The 21986-nt window shown below is 45.3% G+C and overlaps 2 protein-coding genes across 2 annotated transcripts in view; one reads left to right on the top strand and one right to left on the bottom strand.

The window, feature by feature from the left end:
* Positions 1-1205: 1205 nt before the first annotated feature.
* The window catches only part of T265_13998 (hypothetical protein), a gene marked incomplete at both ends in the record, with an annotated part of 46166 nt that continues 25385 nt past the window's right edge, over positions 1206-21986 (top strand). Inside the window, 3 exons of the mRNA XM_009171583.1 lie at positions 1206-1413; positions 9174-9253; positions 20148-20226. Coding sequence (XP_009169847.1) covers positions 1206-1413; positions 9174-9253; positions 20148-20226 — 367 coding nt within the window. The remainder of the gene's footprint in view (positions 1414-9173; positions 9254-20147; positions 20227-21986) is intronic.
* Positions 4333-12741, bottom strand: T265_06330 (hypothetical protein; the record flags this gene model as incomplete). The annotated part of the gene is made up of 5 exons (XM_009171563.1): positions 4333-4578; positions 7471-7762; positions 8681-8852; positions 9782-9852; positions 12656-12741. The coding sequence occupies 5 exons, from the start codon at positions 12739-12741 to the stop codon at positions 4333-4335; spliced, it is 867 nt and encodes a 288-aa protein (XP_009169827.1).

Genomic DNA, 21986 nt, shown 5'->3' with positions numbered 1-21986 from the left:
CCACTGAGTTGCAACTAAGTTTGAATGTCTTTAGAAGCTTGGTGTTTCTTACAACTATTATTGCTGTCTACGATGTACGTTCAGCTGATCGACCTTTTGTGGTCTTACACTGTGTTCTTCCACAACTGGACACAATGAATGCCGGCCGAATACACCCGGTGCATCTTATAGGCCACCGTATTTTGGGTTACTTCGGACAGGATTCTTGTAGCAAATGCACACATTTTGGGTTACTTCGGACAGGATTCTTATAGCAAATGCACATAGAACCTTAGGTGAGTATCTCTCGTACGCCCGGTCCGTCAATCTGGTCCATACACAGTGTCTCTTCAGATTGAAAGTATGTCCAAGACATGTACTGTGTGATCCAATTCAGACAACTCTTGAATTCGTGCTTGTACGACGAAAGTGCACTTATCCCCTCCTCTTTACGAAAGACCATAGATGTAAGTTTGTACCCCTACAGCTCTATCGAAACTGTAATTAAAGCAAACAATTTACCACTGAGACAACCTGGGCACTGGTTGTCGTAGAGCTGGTTACTCTATGCGATTAGCGGACAACTTCTGTCAGCGTTTCCACGGGACGCGAGATGATTCAGTGGTTAGAACGCAAAAGGTCCATCCTTCGAACTCGATCCCTGCATCTCGATTTCTGTCAAGGCTTAAGGAACCTGGCAGTATTCCAACCCTCTTGCTTATTTTGAGTGATATGGCAGCTAGGCACCGAAGGGGTGTTGCAGGTGAACGATTTTATATGGCCTTCTACGACAGCTGAGACTCCACTATAATCGTTGGTTGGATTCGTGAAATCACTTAAAACACCGTCAAGGCCATTTCATTTTTTGTTTGTCACCTTTTGTCATAGCAAAAGGTACGGAATGGTTCACTCACAGAAACTTATCACCCTGTGTTGTCGTTCGCAGTAGACTTTCCTGGGTGGTAGTGAGTGCCAATGCAGTAGTCTCCTTAACATGGTGGCGTGCTAAAAGGATATGACAAGAGGATAATATTGGTCTTGTAGTATTCGTTCGCATAATTTAGAAACCGACATGCTCAACGAATGGCTTTTTAGGTATTTCTGAATAATATAACTTCAATTTTTTTATTTGAAAAATTGAACATGTGTTGGTATTCTGTGAGTTTTCGCTTTTGTACACCTCTACACATAGATCGATTGAGGTAATTTCTGTCATCTTTTTGCCTCAGATTTGTGACTTTGGCTTGGCGCGTATTGCAGATCCCAATTGCGATCAGTCGGGAATTTTGACCGAGTATGTGGCTACTCGGTGGTATCGAGCACCGGAAATTATGCTCACCTCAAAAATATACACGAAAGCCATCGACCTCTGGTCCATCGGTTGCATTTTGGCAGAAATGCTCAGTAATCGGGTCCTATTTCCAGGAAAACACTGTATCCTTTTTCTTGCCCGCTACTAACTGTGGCACTAGATATGTACTTTTGTAATTCATATGTTACTGATGTTCACGAATCACACTGGTAAGTCTGCTTATCGAGGTTGTACACTACATCCGACCTGTCTCGCCGTGTTCGCAGTGGGTTGAAAACTTTTATCGGAAGGCGCGACCAATGCGTTTACCTAAAACGTGTAAACTTGTTTCGTTGTTTGGCAGAAGGTTCAAGGGTTAGTGTGAGGCTATTCAGCTGACTCTCAGCACCATTTAGGCACGCTTTGACAATTTGAGCTGCCTGGCTTTGCTTATTCACTTGCGTTGATCAACAACTAGCAATGACGACTGGGTCTTCGATCACTTCATATTCTGATGCCTTCAGCCATATACTGTTCACTGTCTCCACCAGCGATGATTCTGCCGAATTCAATTTCCGTGAAAAAAATTCACGCACGACTAGCGTCCCCAGGTAAAGTTGACTTGGTGAGCAAAATAAGGACTGTATTATCGCTGGAAAAATCGTTATTAAAAGAACTGTCTCTACGTGTCCCAAACCGACGTAACACCATTTTTTCCGGTACCCATTCTCCGTAAGTTTTTGGTGTTCGAAAATTGTCCTGGCACCAACAGTTAAGCGCACGTCGGTGGAGGTGTTATTGATTAATCAATCTCGAGAAGACTATCGTCCGACTCAATGAGTAGCTAACACATATACAAGTTGTGAGCAAAATACTGCTCAGTCTTGACACCCTGCTCGTATTCCGTGCATCAGACGAATGTGCAGCTTCAAAATTGTGGTGAATGCTTTGTCAGTATCATCCGGGGTTGTCAAGGAAACCCAAAGTCACTGTATGACTCTTCATGATGAAAATGAGGTGTCATGAAATGCAGCTACTGATATTCAGTAGTCTGTAGTATTTTTCCGATTCTGTTCAACTGAAGTCCCAGGACCGTAAATACGCGAAACCTTAGGTTTGGTTATAAAGGACTCAGAGGTTGTACAGCTGATCGAAATGGATGATCAGCAAAGATACTACTTGCTTTCCCAACGCAAGTGCATGGCGTATGCAGAATGCTTTCAATTAAGCAAGGATAAATTAAAAATCATTTAGGTGAGGATAGTTGAGACACTGCGTGGACGTAGTACACTACTCATAAGGCTGCTGAAAACGCTTCGACAACCCACGACAAGTTTCGCTCTTCTTGGAGCCCATCAGGTAGACATAGTTTCCGTTAACTCGTGGAGGCAAACATCATAAATAAGGGATGTAGCTGGGTTCCGGCTGAGTTTCTATTAGAAAACAAAATTATTATGCAAATGAATGTATCAGTCGAAGTTCAAGATACCTTCACATTCAAGCCAACACCGTTATTGTGGCTGATGTGACACTTTGGTTTTTGGGCACATGCCTTGAACGCTTTGGCAGTGCAATAAAACGCACAATGGATTAGGGTGGCATTGCCCACGCAGCACCTGCCGACAAAGTAATTTCCGTGACAAACCATATGGTTCGCAGTTATCAAAAGTTGAAGCACGAATTGGTCTGACATTCCTTCTTGTGCTGACGTTTCACTAGATGGGTGGAAAACCTACCAACCTATAACTATGGATTTGGCTGAAAACAATTGTACGCGACCGTTGCAACATCCTTTGAGCCATATGATAGTCATAATGTATTTCATGAGGAAGGTCCGTGGTTCGAATCCGACGTCTGCCTCTCAACTTCCACTGGGCAACCTAGCAGTGTATCACAGCCCTTTTGCTTTCTCCGGGTGGCATGGCAGTTAGGCACCGAGAGGGTGTCCTGTACCCAACTACTAATGACCAATCATATCACCCTCAGTTGAGTTTAAGGCCGATCTTTGATAACCTGAATTCTAAAAGCAATAAATCCTTCCGTTTTCCGAAATCGTAAGTGGTAATTGTTTAACTTTGTAATGTACTACTCATAAGGTCGCTGAAAATCCATCGACAGCCCACGACCGGTTTCGCCCTTCTTGGGGATCATCAGGTAGGCGCAGTCCCCGGGTTTCCGTCAACCTTATGTTCTACTTGAAACCAAATTGCAGGAAATTAGCAAATATACACTCATTTGCAAACTAATTTGGTTCTTTCGAGAGACTCACCTGGAACCCAGCTGAATCTCTCGTTTATGATGTTCTTAGGCAACTGAATGTGCTGCACCAGGCCGCCTCATGTTTCAGCCGCTACGACATTTGATGTGAGTAATACATTACAAAGATATACATGTATCGCAAGTTTATCACTATCGGGCAGTTCACATGAAGCATCAACTGCTTTTGTCTTTGATTTCCTCGCACCCTCATAAGGGCGCTGAACTGAAGATAACTCGTATTTCTGCAGTTTGGAACACTGACCCACATCTTGCCCTTCCACGTAATATGCTTCCCTTTCAAGTTGACATAGGTCCCTGATCGGGCACGTCTCTTCCATTTGGAACACTGTTCCAGCGTCCGTACTCATTGACTTTCCCAAAATAGCCAAATGGGACTTCATGATTTCGCCGTAAGTTTGTGTGAGGCAAATGGGTTTCAGTACCGTTGGAATCGAACAGAATTGGCATTGTGTGCGTGTGTGGCTTATGGCTTTCCGTCACATTACTTCACTAGCATTCACCTTTTTTTCGATGTTCAGCGCCGATATCTCCTCACGACATTACGTTGGATTATGTCATGAGTAGAAGTTTCATTGTGCTGGCACTAATTTAGTACTAGGTGGCAGAATGTGATTAATCACGAAGAGCTTCGCTTCGTTTCGGTGCTGGGCAAGAACTTGCAATTCGTAGTCAAAAGGATTTCAGCGTTTGACCGTCGATGTCTTCGGAGCATTGCCCGAATCTGGTGGGAGCACCTGATCAGCAATTCTGAAATACGTCGAATGGCATTCGGGAGAAATAACTCACCCTCGATGGATGGACTGATCACAATGCATAGGTTGCGCTGGATTGGCCAAGTGCTGCGTATGCCAGTCGACCGACTTCCTCGAAGGGCTCTTTTCCCACAACCACGTGAAGGGTGGAAGAGAGCCAGAGGCGGTTAAACAATGACTTGGCAGCGAAGTATGAAAGCCATTACCAGCAAACTTAGCTGCGCTGGTCACTGCCGTCTTCCTGGATGGGGACCCCGAGACGGGCCACATCAATGGCTAGAGACATTGTCAGACATGACCCAATCACGCCCTCAATTGCGCTCGTACATTCAAGCTATTGCCTTCAATGCATATGTCCCTTCCCAATCCCCCCACTTGATAGCCCACGGACAGTGCTGGATTTATGCACCAATTTATCACCTCCCGCCTGTAATGCGCAGCTCCCTACGCCCCGTTGAACGTTGAACGAAACTGCGGCAGCTATGATCACTGTAGGACGAGTACGCGGTTATTACAGCTGACAATGATGATGATGATGATGATGATAAAAATGTGCAACTCTTGGTACGCCATGTATGTTATGCGGCCGAACTCGTGGATTTGACAGAATGTGGCATAAACACTTTTGTCCAGAAACGAACTGTTTGACAATTCAAAGACAACCCGTAAATTTTTAGGTTCACTGACGAGCCACACCTCTGCGCCCCGATATTCGCCGTGCGTACGATTAGGAACGACGGTCAACTGAATCTCGCGCTGTTGTTAGTATCTAGTAGCCTGAATCGGACCCGTCGTCTACCTCCACCTTATAGTGTACTCCGCAAGCAAGGGACTCATCCGAAGAGAGGCCATGATGATATTTACAATCAGCCATGATTTTTCCCCTAGAATTTTTCCCCAGAAAGAAGGTCTGTCTACAGGCTCACTGAACACTGCCCGTAGCTGGTGTTGACGAAGGGCTAAACGGGAAGCTCACTCATGCTGGTCACTCGCTTCTACTTCTTTGGAGTCCGTGGCAAGACAGTTCCGTGATTGTCAATGCTTCCAGACATCGTATGATCACGTAGCCCCAAAGCCATCACCTTCAGTGCGCCGCTGTCCAATTATCCAATCAGACCAAAAATCAGATCTTTCCAACTTCAGCCCATTATTTTATGTACTATAACTCTTTAATGACTCATGTGGTTACACTTTTACCTTCCTCATTTTCGCTATCCTCGAGTAATCTATTCACATCAATCACCACTACTACTAGGCACATGTTAATTTCCCATAGTGACAAATAAGTCGTACCTCCAGAGAATAAGAAATGTGTTGGCCGTACTTCACAGACCCGGAACACTGTATCCTCTGTAAGTAGTATTCTTATCGTTAACGTGAGGAGTAATGCTGGACAAAGGGAAGGAGAGCTGCCTACTGTTAGCCCACCGCGGGAATTCTGAGATGTTCTATTCAGTCGAACTGGATAGTCAAGACGAAATCGATCAGGATAAGGACGATAAACAACCGTTCGCATGTACGCGCCAGTCTGGATGGTTGATCGAAATATTTTGTCGTTAAGAACCGTCTTTCGGACTAGGAAGCGCCAAGACGAAATCGATCAGGATAAGGACGATGAACACCCGTTCGCATCTATGCGCCAGTCTGGATGGTGGATCGAAATATTTTGTCGTTACAAACTGTCTTTCGGACTAGGAAGCGTCTGGTGTGAAGTAAACAAGTATCAACCACTTATTGTGTTGTTGGAACCTCCAAGCTTACGATGCGGATTAAAAAATCAGTAGGATGGTAGTTCGCCTGGCCTATGCGAACCACGTCTGCAGGGAGTGAAAAGGTAAGCTCATGTTTGAGGGCCTTGTCCGGAATAGGACGAAGCGATCAACGCAGTCAAACCTCATCGCCCGTCCTCATCTGTCTGTATCCACTCAGGACAAATAAACAAACTCAGATTGGCTCTCGTGTCAAGAGAGAGAAGGCGCTTCTGTGATTTCGAAATGCTTCAAAACCGACCCATATCTTTCACTGTTCTTCCCTTTCCTCCTATCCTAAGTACTCTCCAGCACGAACCGTTAGGTCATGAGAGTTGCGTGAATCATTGCAGTTAAAATTCCTGGTTCCCATGGTTTAATTTGACGATATAGATACGTCTGCAGTTTGTCCCCCACGGGAGTGTTTTCACAGACACATCACCCCTTGTTGGACTAATAAATTAAGCGAAGCCGTCAGTTCGAGACAGGGTTGCATCGATCAAATTTATTACTTGAATGATCGGCATTGTTGTGGGGCGTGCATCGGGTGGGAAAGACGGATCATTCTTAGCCATTGAGTTACTTATTTCCCATTCTGGGCAATTCGGGGTTGTTCCAACCCACTCGTGACAGATGTCACACTACATTGGATCGTAGTTTTACTTTTCCTATTTGCACCCATGCGTTACCTTCTCGAATGGTTGAACTCCAGGGAGCTGGACCACCTGTTCAAGGGCATGCTCGCCAGCGAGGGACGCACTTCATTTGCAGAATGTGAGAAAAGCTTCAAAACTCAGGGACAGATGTAGATTTTTCCTGTCACGATTCGGCTGGGATACAGACGGAACGTTCAAACTCCGTCCGAGCATCCCGGAGATGTGCACAGTTGATGAGCCCAACTCAAGACTGAACTATCCGTTTGTTGCTGCGGGTTTTTAACGATTGTGATCTTTCACGTTTTTCAAAACAGCCTTCTGGCTTTCGGACTTAACCGGTACTATGCTTCTCGATGAGCCACACGTTCGGGAGTTTATACCCCACAATGAGGTACGTGATACTTATCCTTGTTCTCTTTCAAGGATTAAGTATGAGCACGCTTTGAGAGCCGCGTGCACAACCGCTGTGACACCCTGGGGAATGTGTCTGGATTAAGGTTGATCTTTGTGGGATCCTAGTAACACTAGCCTGATCTAAACTTGTCACTGGCACAACTCAAGACCCGTTATGAGGGCAGACGAACGAAACTCTCCTACTGGAGCTGACAGCCTCCTATGTACGAAGCCAATTACCTAAGGAAGGGTAATCATGCATCAACCTGCATCCTAACTGATTTGTCGCTCTCCGAGGTTTCGCGCACTCACTTAGCGCAACACTTGAAGTTCACATTGAGCCCAGGTGTAGGCGGCTCGTAGCAACCAACTTCGGCTATTGTTGTCCCATCGTACCTGCCAAGGATAACGTTTACGAAGTATTGCTCCATAATGAAGACCACAATTCTAGCCACAATGCCTGCTTTTTCTGGGAATACATGATTACCAATGTTCAGATAAGTCAAATTGTTTTTCTCAGATGGCCCAAGTGGCAAGAGCACGAATTTATTGACCGGAATGTCCGTGGTTCGAACCCGAACTCCGCCTCTCGACTTCCCCTGTCTAGGCTTGGGCAACTTGGCAGTATCCCAGCCCTCGTGCTTCCTTCGGGTGGCATGGCAGCTAGGCACCGGAAGAGTGCTACAGCTGAGCGGTTTTTTACCTAACATTCAGAAGACGAGCTGCTACCCTTCCATAGATTGCATTGGCATTATCAAGTCCCTCAAATCCTAACTGGCACATGGTCTTGAATAATCACTAGCAAGTGGAAACGACTCATGAAGCGCAAGGTGATCGGTAATGGACGTACTCAGTCTGTTGGCAGCCGTCGGGTTCTTGGACGTCGTTTCCAAGACACTAGTCATCAACAGTCGATTAGTCATAGCCCAATCGCACACCTAACAGCGATCTCGTACTTTAATCACTCCCTACAATGTATGATCGACCCTTATTCCCGCCTGTATGTACGTGTCAGTTTGGAAATTCAGGTCAGCTTACGGGCGCGATAGTTCGCTGTTCACGATTTCCTCACTTTCGACCCAAGAAACTAGTGGGCATTGCCACAGTCGCTAAAATGACGGCTGCATCAAAGCGTACTGTACGGAAAATAGCGATGGAGTGCATAACTGGCGCTTGAAACAAGTTTTTTTGCGCGATGACAAACGGTAATTGACTCCTGTACCATGGTTCGATTCCGGTAGTCTCGTCAATTTCCTCTGTCTTGTCATTCTAGTGGGATAATGCTGCGCGTAAAAAGCCTAGGTTACCAACAGACAAGTTGAAACTAATATGGCTACCCTGAAGCATATCATAAATAGTACCTCTTTGTGTTCTGACGAGGATCACGTTTGCAACTAGATGACCCAGCTAATCCCTCAGTACAAGCGGAATTCATTCAATTCAAATTAGCAGTAAACTCCAGTCAACTGAGGATTGCCTGATCCTCATTTATTTCAACTGAAACCACTTCCCGTATGTAAAAAATCGGCCAGTTGTAACACCCTTTCGGTGTCAAGCTGCCATGCCAAACGAAGGAGTCACGAGGTCTGGGACACTGCCAGGTTGCCCAGGCATAGACAGGGGAAGTCGAGAGGCGGAGGTCGTATTCGAACCACGGACTTTCCGGTCAGTAAATTCGCGCTCTTACCACTTGGGCCATCTCGCCCCCGTATGTTTGAGCCAATAAACCAACTCCTGGCCCAGCGGTCACTTCCTAATGTTCAGTAAGACGAAGTACCAACTAGGTTGATAATCCCTCGGTCCTGCTTACTACCGGGAACATAACATGTCCGCATTCGAAAGCACAATAGCTAGATGATGTCGCGTGCTGCCCGAGAGTCGGGGGATAGTCGCGTTTGCTGCCGACTTCTCTGGCAAGAGACTAGAGCAACAGGCTTCCGGCTAAGCGTTGTTCTTTTCAAAACTCCGTCAAGTGAACCTTCATGTTTTGTCCAATCGATTCGTAGCGATTCTCCCAACACTCAGTTTGTTATTTCATTGTTCCTGGCAAACTCCTTATGCACACGCACATTAGATATCGATCAGCTGAACTTAATTCTGGAAGTTCTTGGATCCCCGTGCAAAGGTGACTTGGAATCGATCAGCAACTACAAGGTTTGTTCCTTTCGGTTTTGTGCAAAGTCCTTTGAAATAGCCGACGAGCAAAGAAGTAGTTTAGAGATTCTTCAAATTGCTTAGAATCGCCTGCGGTGCGCATCTCAGAATAATCCAAGCCCGCTACTTTTATCAAGAGCTGACTGATTAGTGGTGTAGTTACTCTATACTGAGACAAGATAAGACGTCTCTCAACGGCAAATTATTTAGACAACGTAGGGTGGTCCACTGTGAGTGACGATTTACCAGACAGGTTTGGATGATTTCTAAAACATTTTTCAGTGCCGAAGCTTCACAGTAAACACATTCGTGGCTGGAGCTCACGTGCCTACCGTAGCAAAGAAACCACTGTGCTGACATCTGGGAAGATTGAAAGACGGCTTGCATATTTGTATTCACTCATCGGATTGCCTTTGAAGAGATGCTACTTTGTAGGTAACAAGGATTGCAGTATTTCTTGCACCTGATTTTGCCCATAGACTGGAGCTTTATGACTAGTGGAACTTCTCACGTCAGGATCAAACTAACCTATTGAATTTTCCGGGCCGCCAACTTGGACAGTCCAAAGCAATGTTTCCCGTCGGACACGATTAGATGTCCTACGAAGAAAGATGAACACCATAGAAGAGAGATTCAGTTAAGTCTCCCGTGGAAACCAAGTTGATTTGCAAATGAGTGGATTTCTCGAAAACAGTCCAATCAATTTGGGAACTGCGCCTGCCAGATGAGCCCAATAAGGGCGAAACCGGTCGTGGGCTGCCGAAGGTTTTTCAGCAACCTTGTGAGTAGTTTCCTTTATGAAAATGTCTGAATTGGTTTTATCAGACATTGCCAACCCAATATCAAAGGGCAATCAGCCAAGCATACTTTGATGCGATACTAACACGCATTCTGTCTGAAAAGCACGATAGCAACGTCATTCGAATGCCTAGGGATTAACTGTTGCTCTAAACTTGTTTCACCTTGTCGAACTTCATCCGTCCATTCAAACCGTGGGCCACTGTTTTATGCGCCAGAACTGTTTGATTTAGCCGCGTCTATAAAGTGGCAAATTCCAGGTTTTCCCGCCATCGATTGTTTCAGTCAGAGCTGCACAACTTATTAAACTAGGTAAAGCACCTCCCATTTTTCTGCTCACTTTTTTACTAGTCCCGAACCAGCGATTAACATTTTCAAGTGTCCCGTATTCCCAATTAGTCCGAAAGCGATTGCGATGACGCCTAAGCTGGTATGATACTCTCCTCTAACAACCTAGAAGGGACAGACAGCATTGGACGATACGTCATATTCTGGGTCGTACAAAGATAGAGGTGAAGTCTTGTGTTTCCGCAAAAGCGATTGATTAGTACTTTAATCCCTCTTTGGCGAGAAATCCTTTGGGACTGGCTGAAATCCCCGCCCTTGAAAACCAACCTCAATGTCTGCGTGCCATGTAATTCTTGCAGTTTTTTAAAGATTCCATTGGACTTTTCCTAGTCACCTGTGCAGCACGAGCACCTATTGGTCCGTACGACGCAACACAAAACATTCAGTGCGAGTAGCTGGTTGGGAGAGAATACCGTGTAGCACAATGCATTCTGATTTTATATACTGAGTCAAGTAGCGTCGGTATGGCTTAGCGGAAACAGCGTGTACGACGCCGCGTAGACAAGCGGCTATGACAGGTGATATTATCCAGTTCCGCGTTGCTGGACGAGCATCATGAACCTACACTCGTCTCGGACAGATCACAGTTTTCAATTGATATTTTTTATCCTGTGAGTGAATCCAATCTGTGCTGAAAAGCCTAGAAACACGCCGTAGCTGTTTCATCCCTAATAAAGATCGTCAACGGTGCGCATTTCTCTGTTTTGTTCTGTCCTACTTGGTCTTTACGAAAAAATACGATATTCACTGCGTTTAGGAACTCGTGTCACCATACAGCGTTCGTGTTAACCCCTACTCACCGACATCAGCCAGGACACTGCTCTTGAAGATTTTGTTGTATACGGGGGCTTATTCCGTCATCTCTGTAGGTGCGCGCTATTTCCGTATTCGTCAAAGTTCCAAATTCACTCAGGCTGACAACAAAAATCACAGAGTTTCGTCAATCAAAACGCGTATAACACCATAATAGAGTATGTGCGCTCAGCATGCATCTTCCAAGGCACGTCAGTTGATACGTAACTAGGAAACGAGTCACCCATGAGTTGGAGATTCTACTCTTGCGTGACTGACAGTTTGCGTCACGTTCATAAAGTCAGGTTTATAGATTTTTGAGAATCTATCAGTTTGAAGGACATTTCAGTTTATTTATATCTCTCGCTGAAGGCTATGTAATGAGTTTTTTTGATGGGAAGCCTCTGTTTATTTGTTTGTTTGCAATGGAATCGCTGACAAATTATATGGCTATATAATGACCTCTGACGTTTCCAAGAGCGATTCCAAGAGGGTTCTATTTTTCTATGCAAACACACTCCCATCGGAATGTATATAGTCAGCTGTGTGAGGTGACGGGTAGCAGCCTCCAGGGTCAAAATTAACGGATATATTCAAGGTAAAACAGATCGATGCAATTGGAATCCGTCTGGAAATTGTTCTCCTCTATGAAGGCTGTCTGGATGATGTTTCTTTTGCGAACGAATGGAAATTCCAGTTCACTTCATCTGATCGATGCAATTGGAATCCGTCTGGAAATTGCTCTCCTCTATGAAGGCTATCTGGATGATGTTTTTTTTGCGAACGACTGGAAATTCCAGTTCATTTCATCTGGAAATTAAGTTCACATCTGGATCCGTATGCAGGGACGAACTCACGTTTCTCAGTGTGCTATTAACCAAACATGCAGGTGGATCTCTACGCCGCTCAAATCACAGAAATCTATTTCGGATGAGTATTACCTCCGACTGAATACAAATGCTTCCTCGTAGGGAACTTGCTTCATCACGCCCATCTGATTTGTACTCCCGAGACACAGTAATCAAGAAAAGCTTGCCGCAAAGGAAGTGGCAACTGAATAACTGTCTGGAGACGTTAATCGGACGTCGCCGCGAAGCACAATCCCCGGATTAGCCCGTCCAGAGTGTGCCGAGAACGAGGGCCTATCTGACGCTGAGCGATGGACTACAAACCACCATGAAAAGAACAACAGTGCAACGCGTACACGTGTTATCGCACTTTGCGCGCATAAAACACTGTCCGTTTTCTCAATGTCGCATTTTGTGCATCGGTTCCCCCTAACGGGGATCAGTTGGATGGCTCTGTGTGAGTGCTCAGAAACACCTTACTCTTCGCCGAATTCTGAGAAAGAGGACCACTGTATGTGACCACCGATTATCGGACACATTCTTGTGGCTGGCTGTTTAGTTGACAGTAACTCGACATTCTACACTTTGATTCCGCGTAGTCGACCGGGTTACTCACTTAAGACAAGCATTTTTAGTGAAAGACTGTTTGGCAATCACATTGCACCTGCTCTTTTTGGTTTGGTTGGGTGAATTCGGCTCCATTGACGTGCTATATTTATTTTCACGCTTCACCTATTATCCTTTGCTTGTGTCAGTTTGTGGTGATTATCGAAACGGTGTGAGCTGTTTCCGTTCCCCATTCTACGTCTCCTTCCCCCAATACCTTAAATCTACTTTGGCTTCACCCTGCTCAAATTGATTGACGAAATGTAGGCCAAATCCAGGTATTCATTTGGAATTTGGCATATTTTCTTTTCAAAGTACACTAACCTGTGTTTTTGTTCCCGCGATTTCCCGTATCATTCGCTCTCTCCCATGTAATGTTGTCAAATTTTGCGTCGCACGAAGAACAGATCCGTACTGAGCACTGATCAACAGACAAAAAGCGAAGTGTCAGAAAAACGAAGTCGTTTGCTGTCTTGTGCACAATTCGATGATGGTAACAGTGAAGAATGCAGTAGTTGTGCTAACAGACCATGATTTTGAGCCCGGGAGAAGAACACCTCCAAAGATGGTGTGGATTTATCCTTGAGGCAGCAGTCACCGTCAGTTATTACTTGACCATATTTGGCGAAAATATCTGTGTGAAACAATTGAAAAGAAGGACGATCAAGTCCAGAAATGACCTGTTAATGACTCGGACAACGATGAGTACACTGTTGTGTTGTAGGTCTATTGAAGAAGGTAAGATCCACCCATATACTGTATGAGAGCTCTTTGACAGCTCACTACTGGTAGTTGTAGTGCCCGGGTTTCAATCAAGTTCCCAGTTGAACAGGAACTCGTGTGTAAGTGGAGTTTTCCAGTCATCTGTGCCAGGCATAAAGGGTAGGTTCATCTGATGATCGTTAGTTCTTTCAATGAGCTAAGCAATTTGATTACGAGCGTCTCATCATGTATCGAGGCGATATAATCAATGCCTTGTGGGGAACGAAGCATGGTGGTACGTCAGGAGGTTGAATGTAAGCCGAATTCCTCAGCTGTATTATTCATTCTAACTAACACCTGAGGAGGTGTATTCAATTGAAGAATATTATGAACAGGCGATCCAGATGCATTTCAGCTGAGTCTCCCGACCGTTTGTCGCAAACTACGTACAAGTAAGTAGTGAGATAGGCCACAAAAATGGTGAAACCGATAGAAGACTAAATCCCCTTTAGAGAGCATCTTTCATACCATTTCAACTGCCTTCATTCCATCACTGCTCATCTGTTTAAGCGATGATTAAAATAGATACGTTTCATTCTTTGTGATGAGCACTGGTCTTCAAATGAAGGCGAATGCCTTCAATGGACCTTTACATGATCCAATGAGAGAGAACTCGGTTACTTGTCAGATGTAGGTCCTAATTCAAAGTACTGATTTTTTTACTGTAGTTTTAGCCTCCATCTCTCTGTGTTTGGTGGGCGCGAGGTAGCCCAGTTATTAGGGCATAAGCTTAATAACTGGTAGGTTCGTGGTTCGAACCCAACCCCGTTATCTCCACTGCTCTCCTGTTCAGGTAACTTGGCGGTATCTCAGCCCTGGTGGTTCCATCGTCTGGTATGGCAGCTAGGCACAAAAAGTGTGCTACTATCACTATTATTATGCATCTGTTGACGCGGACCGTGTTCACTTTTTCATTGATTCTCGACCTATAACGACAATGAGCTAGTGAATCAGGTTTGCAGTGCCACAAGTCTTGTCCAACTGCGAACTTAATTTCGTCGCCACACTCAGACCAAGCGTATACGACCATGTCAGATTTAACCACACGGAGAAATTTCCCAACAAAATTCTATTTTTGGTCCCGGATCTGTTTGCCGTCTTTTTTCTCTAATGCACCTGGATGGAACAGTGTGCGCTGGTCAAGAAGACGTGCCGCAGACAAACACGCATCTGTCGCGACTAGCAGATCATTTTGGCCCAGATCATCGGATACGAACAATTATACAGTGGAACGACCAATTGATTGCTATTGAATTGCTACATACAGTCATGTTGGTCTGATTCTAGGTCAAATCGGTTATTGTGTGAATAGGGTGACGAAAATTATTTGCTCTCAAGCTTAATTCTAGTAAACATATCTTTATCACATATGAGTGAAACGCTTCTCGTGATCGATCGGTCCCTATGCTTGTGCGTGACTTGTATTGCCCGTCTGCTGGTTTGAACCCATAAAATGGGAAGAGATCGTTGATCAAATACTGTAGCAGATTAATCAAAAGGTTGGTGAATATGTTCTTTTGGGTAAAACGGGGCGAGACGGCTCAAGTGGTTGGAATGCGAATTTACTGACCGGAAGGTTCGTGGTTCGGACCCAACCTCTCTCACTCGACTTGCCCCGTCTAGGCTTGGGCAACCTGGCAGTATCCCAGCCCTCGTGCTTTCTTCGGGTGGCATGGCAGCCAGGCACCAAAAGCGTGTTACAGCTGAACGATTTACTTTTATATTTGGGTAAAATCGTTTAGCTCTCAACACCCTTTTGGTCCGTAGCTGTCATACCACTCAAAAAAGGCCCGGAAGCCGAAGTATTTCTAGACCGCTCAAGCCTAAATAGAAGTAATCGAGATGCAACTGCCCTTTTCACACAGTCTCATTGCTTCTAACATCACGTTACATTATACTGCAAGGGGCCTGTTAAAACGCTCCTTTAGACTAGTCCTGTCATTGAAATCCGCGAATGATGTTCACCGTGATATAGTTCTTGGTATACATTGACGCGCGACACTTTTTAAACTGCTGCAATCATTTCCCATCATCATTGCGCGAAATTGGCTCTGCTTATTCGGACGTTTAACATCTTGCTGGTCTTCCTGTTTCGTTTGTGACCGTGGTAATCGAAAACAGCAGCGAAGATGTCCAAGGTAGAGTTATCGGTTGCTGAAGAACCAAAATGGACTTCATCTGCGCTGTTGGCTTTGAAAGCAGTAACCGGTTCGTATACCCTTAGAAGCTTGTGAGTCGATATCCAGTTCGTAAGATCTTTAAATAGAGGCTAACCATTTCAGTTGCGCGCGATGTATTCACCAAGTTTCCTGTGAACCCAAACGGTCACAATGTGTCGGACGTTGTTCCCCAAACAATGTGGCGTCACCTGTGGCGTAGGCGTGACATCAGCTTCTCTGTCAAGGGTCGAGTTTACAATGCTGCGGTGCGCTCCATATTACTATACGGATCAGAAACTTGGCCGCTGCGCGCCGAGGACGTCAAAAGACTTTCAGTGTTTGACCATCGATGTCTTCGGAACATTGCCCGAATCTGGTGGGAACACCGGATCAGCAATTCTGAAATACGTCGAATGGTATTCGGGAGAAATAACTCACCCTCGATGGATGGACTGATCACAGGTTGCCGGTCAAACAATGACTTGGCAGCGAAGTATGAAGACCATTACCAGCAAATCCAGCTGCGCTGGTCACTGCCGTCTTCCTGGATGGGCACCGTGAGACGGGCCACATCAATGGCTAGAGACATTGTCAGACATGGCCCAGTCGCGCCCTCAATGGCGCTCGTGCATCCAAGCTACTGCCTTCAATGCACAGCTCCTTTTCCGAACCCCCTCACTTGACAGCCCATTGACAGTGCTGGATTTATGCACCAATTTATCACCTCCCGCCTGTAATGCCCAGCTACCTACCCCCCCCCCAAATCATCGGTGAACGAAACTGTGTCAGCTATAACCACTGTAGGACGAGTACGCGGTTATTACAGCTGACAACGATGATGATGATGATGATGATGATGATGATGATTTGGATGATGATGATGATGAAACAACCCGGCTACCCCGTTATTAGTTGTCTCATCAGTGAATACATGTTCTGTAGACTCAGTGAGAACACAAAATTACCATGGTGTTTTGGAATCTTAGTAATTTTCGTGGGTTTATTTTTCGCTAACTTTCCCCATGACCTTTGCCATTGGTCATTATCCGAGAAGATGCCAAGTGCGCTGCCGATTGGGTATTTCACTCAACCCTACTTGCGTTTTTATGGTGGTCTAATTATCACTTATTTGTACACTTCAAACATGTGATGCTCTGTGTTCTGCTCTCGAAGCTGTTTGATTCACCCAACAGCATCATTCTAGTAGTTTCCATTTGTCATTTTGGTGGTTTTATTTGATATCTCTAGGTATCTCTCGGTATAATGTGGAACTTCTTTGGTTTGTCTGGTTGCTTCCATTGTTCTGACCGCACTCTGTAGATCTGTTTGTGGTGCTTCATCTGTTCATTTGTTGTGTTCATCATCCATTGTTTTTTTCTTTAATTTCCTCGTTTGACTATTCCAAGGCCCTCACATGCAACTGTCCTGGGTTTTCTGTGATCTCGCTAGTTGCTATACGGCATAAATAACAACCCTTGCTAATTGCCTTTTATGTAGAGTAGCAAACCTCCAAATGTCCGCCTTCTCAACTTGCTCCTACTTGACCTAGTGTCCGTAGGTTGAACTGATGTCCTTCTGGAAACTTTTGTCCGGAAACCATCGGCAATTGGTCAATCGGCCAACTGATAGCTATGAATTCTGTTATATATTTTCCATCCAGTTGTGTTTCTCGCAGCCGTCCAACCGAATTTCCTGTGTGACGCTAGCCTTCCTCGCCGTTTTTACTTGTCTTTCCTGCGTTTGACAAAGCTTTCCTTTGTGCGTTCGTTTTAGGGGTGCAGTCTTCTTGAGAGAATTTTTGGAATGTCTTTGATTTTTGAAAGGATGGTTCTCCTCACTTCCTCTTGTGCAGTCAAAATGGTCGATTTGCGGCTACTGGGAGATAGTTGAATGAACTTTCTTGGGTAACAGTTATTCCTAAAGACGGGTCTGTTCCTTGGACGCAGTATGCTGCGATATACTCAACTCCGCTTAAGTAGTCCTTGAATACAGTCCTTGGTTTGCTATCCTACGTAGCTACTGTCATAGTTCAGAAGTCGGTCTGTATCGTCTATTCTGTAATGAGTAGTGGGTGCATCGAAGAATGCACCTCTGTTCATTCCCTTTTGCATGGGATGCGGGCACACACCAGTGAGCAGTTTACTGGTTCGTTGCAGTCCAATGTCGTTGACACTACTTATCCACGGAACGCTTCTCCTCGGAGGGGAGCTGTATTTACTGGGCTCATCGACTCCCGTTCGAGCTGTTCGAAACTTAATGTAATTCATCAAAAAGAGTTTGAAGAGTTCTTTTGCTCTGCATTCTGTTCATTGACACGGTCATTTGTAGAGGTATAGGTTCTGTAACGAAGAAAGTCTACGAACGTATCGATGTTGATCGAGTGGGTCGAATAGTCAATGGGCCCTCCACCAAATGAAGACCACTCATTCGGACTGAACTAACTAGTCTTCGTTTTTTCGGAGGGAGGTAACCCCCCTCAGAGCAACCCTATAAGGCAATCAACGTAAGGCAAATATTGCGCAGATACATCGATCACAGCTGGACTGTTACTTCTGTGATATCAAGTATGTTTTTACCAGGATTGGTAAAATCACCAAAGTTCTAAGGATCATCTCGCGTGCGTTAAGAAGCTTAAACAAGCGGAGCAGTCGTTTTCGAGTAATTTCACGCCAGTGACCAGTACATTGGTTTGAAACTGCCCTCAAAGAGGCGATACAAAGCTGAAACACCGATGTAAACAAATCTGCGAATAATGTGGATGATATCGAGACAGCTTAGTGCTTACTCACCAACTGAAAGTTCCGTGGCTCGAACCCAACCTCTGTATTTTGACTCCTGCTGTCAAGGCTTGGGCAATCAGGCATTATCTCAGCCCTCGTGCTTCTGTCGGGTGGCATCCAAGCTAGCCATGGAAGGGATACTACCACAGTACAATTATTTTTGTGTATTACCATCCCATTGTTAATTATGTTAACCGTTTGATAGGGTATGGCATCCCTGATTGCTTGCGGCATCATCAACCGATAGTTCGATTTGGAGTTCTGTCTTATGGTGATCCCCGAAAGCTGTCGTTTTTAGCTGTCCCCCTGCGAAGTGATCGTTCATCAAGAAAGACGGCTTTGTTTGGTTTGTGAAACATTTTCCGAAAAATTCCCCCCACCCCTCGAGAAAAGAGTAGCTCATAGTAAAGACGCTTTCGGTAGGTCATCATCATCATCGACAGCATAACATCAGTGTTAAACACCGATGCTTCACTGCCGTACAACCATGATTTATTTGAAAGCCTTATTGTAAAGAAAAGAGTAAAGGTGGTGCTAGCTTACCACACTCATCGCGAGGGGCATACGCCTCCAGACATTCACTCAGGCAATCTGGATAGAAACGGACAACAAGAACGCCACTGACATCGGTTGGCAACCATATCCAACCAGGCACAGTGAGGATCACGCGGTCCCCATCCTGGAAGGCGAGTAGCACCGACAGCACCCAAGCGTTTCGTGATATCCTTCATACTCCTCTGCCAAGTGAGGGGTTGGCCACCTCTCTGTCTACACCACTCTGAATTGGGCATGGAAAACAGCACTCTCATCGGCAAACGATGGTTTGGTATGCGCAACACATGTACCAACCAACACAGCTTCGGTAGGTCCTTTGAAGTGACCTTTTGAAAGGAGACAAATGTACATTTGTGTCCTTTTGAAAAGTCACATTCCTAAGAGATACAACTGCTGAAGTGAGCCTGCTGGAGTAAGAATGTTATTCCCCCTTGTAAAAGCTGTTTTCAAATGCCCATCCGAGCTTATTCCCTTCCATATTTCGTCTCCTCTAGTGAAGACCTAACTGCTACTCATGAAGGGCCAACTAAACGTGGTATCATCTGAAAGGGAGTCATCGTAATACTCGTTACCATACAGACTAAAATCACGAACTGGGGGCGCTGACCAATTATGAAAAGGACAAAGTTGTTTTCGTACAATGGTTCGGACACCGAATTTCTGTATCAATACATAAAAGCTCAATGCTGGTTTTGCTGAAACAGTGTTTTGCGCCACGAGGACATTGACAGCGGTTGTCCTGTTGTTGTTGGGTTGTCCTGTCTGTAATTGTCTTTAGGTTAAGCGCTGTCGCACTATCATGCAGGACACTGTTTCAGTGCATCGCCCCTAACTGTAACGGATATGTGAATCATAGTTTTTAAATTTTTTTAACTGTTTGATGATCACCTTTTGTCAAAAATAACATTGTGTGAGTTCGGTTGAGTAGACGTTCTAAGGAGCACTCCTCACAGTCCCTCACTTGCCTTATTTGTCCAACTGATTGTAGTTTCTCGTACTGATACCTCTGAGTGGTCCGTGCCCATGTTTGATCGTCGGCTGACATAAATTTGTCCGTAATTGTCCTGTCAGGGCTCCAGAATTGTGCGAAAAATTTGACTTTGTTTGCGTTTCAGGCTTGTTTTCAAGTACCCTCAGTTGCTCTTTCTCCTTACTGCACGAATATGGCAACTGTATTTTTTTTATTTGGTTCGCAATACACACTGTCCCTTTTCATTCGTTTCACTGTCGTTTTGCCATGTTTCAGGCGCGAGCCTACCTTGAGCAGTTACCTTTCAAACCGAAAGTTCCCTGGTCTCAGCTCTATCCGTACGCCAGTCCAAAAGGTATGCACCTGTTCTCAAGTTTCTTCCTTATTCATAGATTTCAAGAACGTCGGTATTTTGTAAACCGCGAGCTTAGACAGTATTTCCACTTCGTCGTAGCTCTACTTGAACTTGGCTAACGTACTGAGAACAAAATTTATACTCTCGTTGTAGATTTCATCCACTGGTTAGAGAAAACTGCTAAAATGCTCTGTAGAAATGGATGTTCTGAAAGCCTTGTAACACGGGCCTTTTCTGTGAAATCGAGCGTTTGCCAACTCAGTGCTTGATCTCACCCTCCAATTTAACAGCACAGTGATCTCCGAACAACTGAACACCACAGGAGAAAGAGTTCTGGAGGAAAATCTATCTCCGTGAAGGGAAAGAGGAGTTCCACAATAGATCATGGCTGCTTAGTAGGTCGTCGTGGACCCTACGAGGGAGTGGCCTTACTTCGGATTGACCAATTTTAGGCGGATTGATGACTTCAGAACAATGTTTAATCAGCTGATGTGAATGCAAAAGCTAGGCGAGGTAGTTCAGTGGTTGGACCGCGAATTCACTAACCGGAAGGTCCGTGGTTCGTACCCGGCCTCTGCATCTTGACTTCTCCTGTCTAGGCTTGGACAACCTGTCAATATCCTCATCCTCGTCGTTCCTTCGGGTGGCATGGCAGCTAGACACCAAAAGGATGTTATAGCAGGAACACGTTTCTCATTGCGCAGCAACCGTAGACAGGTTTTGCCACTGTTCTTTGTTAACGATAATTATCATTATCGTCATTCTTACTGATCTCGCGAAGGCTTCGACACTCCTATAAGAAGTGGGTACACGATTTTTCGCCAATGCAACTGGTCTGCACTATGGTCAGCTTGCATTTAGATAGAATACGATGTCACTCACCCTTAAGCAGCACGGACTCGTGGAGCCCGAGACAATGTTGCCCACATTTTCGGATGACGGCTATTTCCCCTTATGAGCCTCTTTCTCGCCCACTCCTCCTCACTGGATAAAACAATCATCAACAGGGAAGCCCGTGGCGGAGAATCTTTCCAGGAGACGAATATTTCTAATCTTCGAGGAAACGAGCTCCTCAAAACCGGGGGGTGGTTAAGGCATGAACTTACTGACCGGAAGATCCGTAGTCCAAATCAAACTGCGGTTTCGATTCGATGGTATGTCAGCCCTCATGGTTTTTTTCGGATGACATAATACCTAAGCACCGATCAATCGATTATCGGGTGCGGTGCATTTCTTTGGCCGTGCCTGGATTCAATTGTCGGACGTCTGGTGTGCGTGGTGAACGTGCTTTGAAGACTCCACCAGTACAGGGTAGATTTATTACGTCTGAAGAGAGGCGAACATGTTCACGCTTGATCGATGTGACTGGTTGATCCAGCGCCTCGAGCGATGACTCGGTATCAACCGTTGTATTAGCCAGTCACATTGCTCTCTCGTGAACACGCTGACCTGTTTAGGCCAGGGAATTCAATTACATACAGCCTGAACCGGTGGACCAGTGTCAACACGCTCGCGTCAGATGTCTGGAGGTCGAATTCCGGTACGGCCAATGAAATGCACCGGCTCAAGTAAAACGAAACATGAGGCGGCCTGGTGCAGTACGTTCAGTTGCCTGAGAACATCATAAACGAGAGATTCAGCTGGGTTCCAGGTGAGTCTCTCCAAAGAGCCAAATTAGTTTGCAGATGAGTGTATATTTGCTAAAACGAAACTCCTTTTCTTTGGTAGTGACCAATCAGAATAGTTGCGCCAAGACGACA

The sequence above is a fragment of the Opisthorchis viverrini genome (genome assembly GCF_000715545.1).
Source record: "Opisthorchis viverrini unplaced genomic scaffold opera_v5_125, whole genome shotgun sequence".
Taxonomy (NCBI): Eukaryota; Metazoa; Platyhelminthes; class Trematoda; order Opisthorchiida; family Opisthorchiidae; genus Opisthorchis; species Opisthorchis viverrini.
Note: the sequence above shows the minus strand (reverse complement) of the source record. Positions and strands in the feature narration are given on the sequence as shown.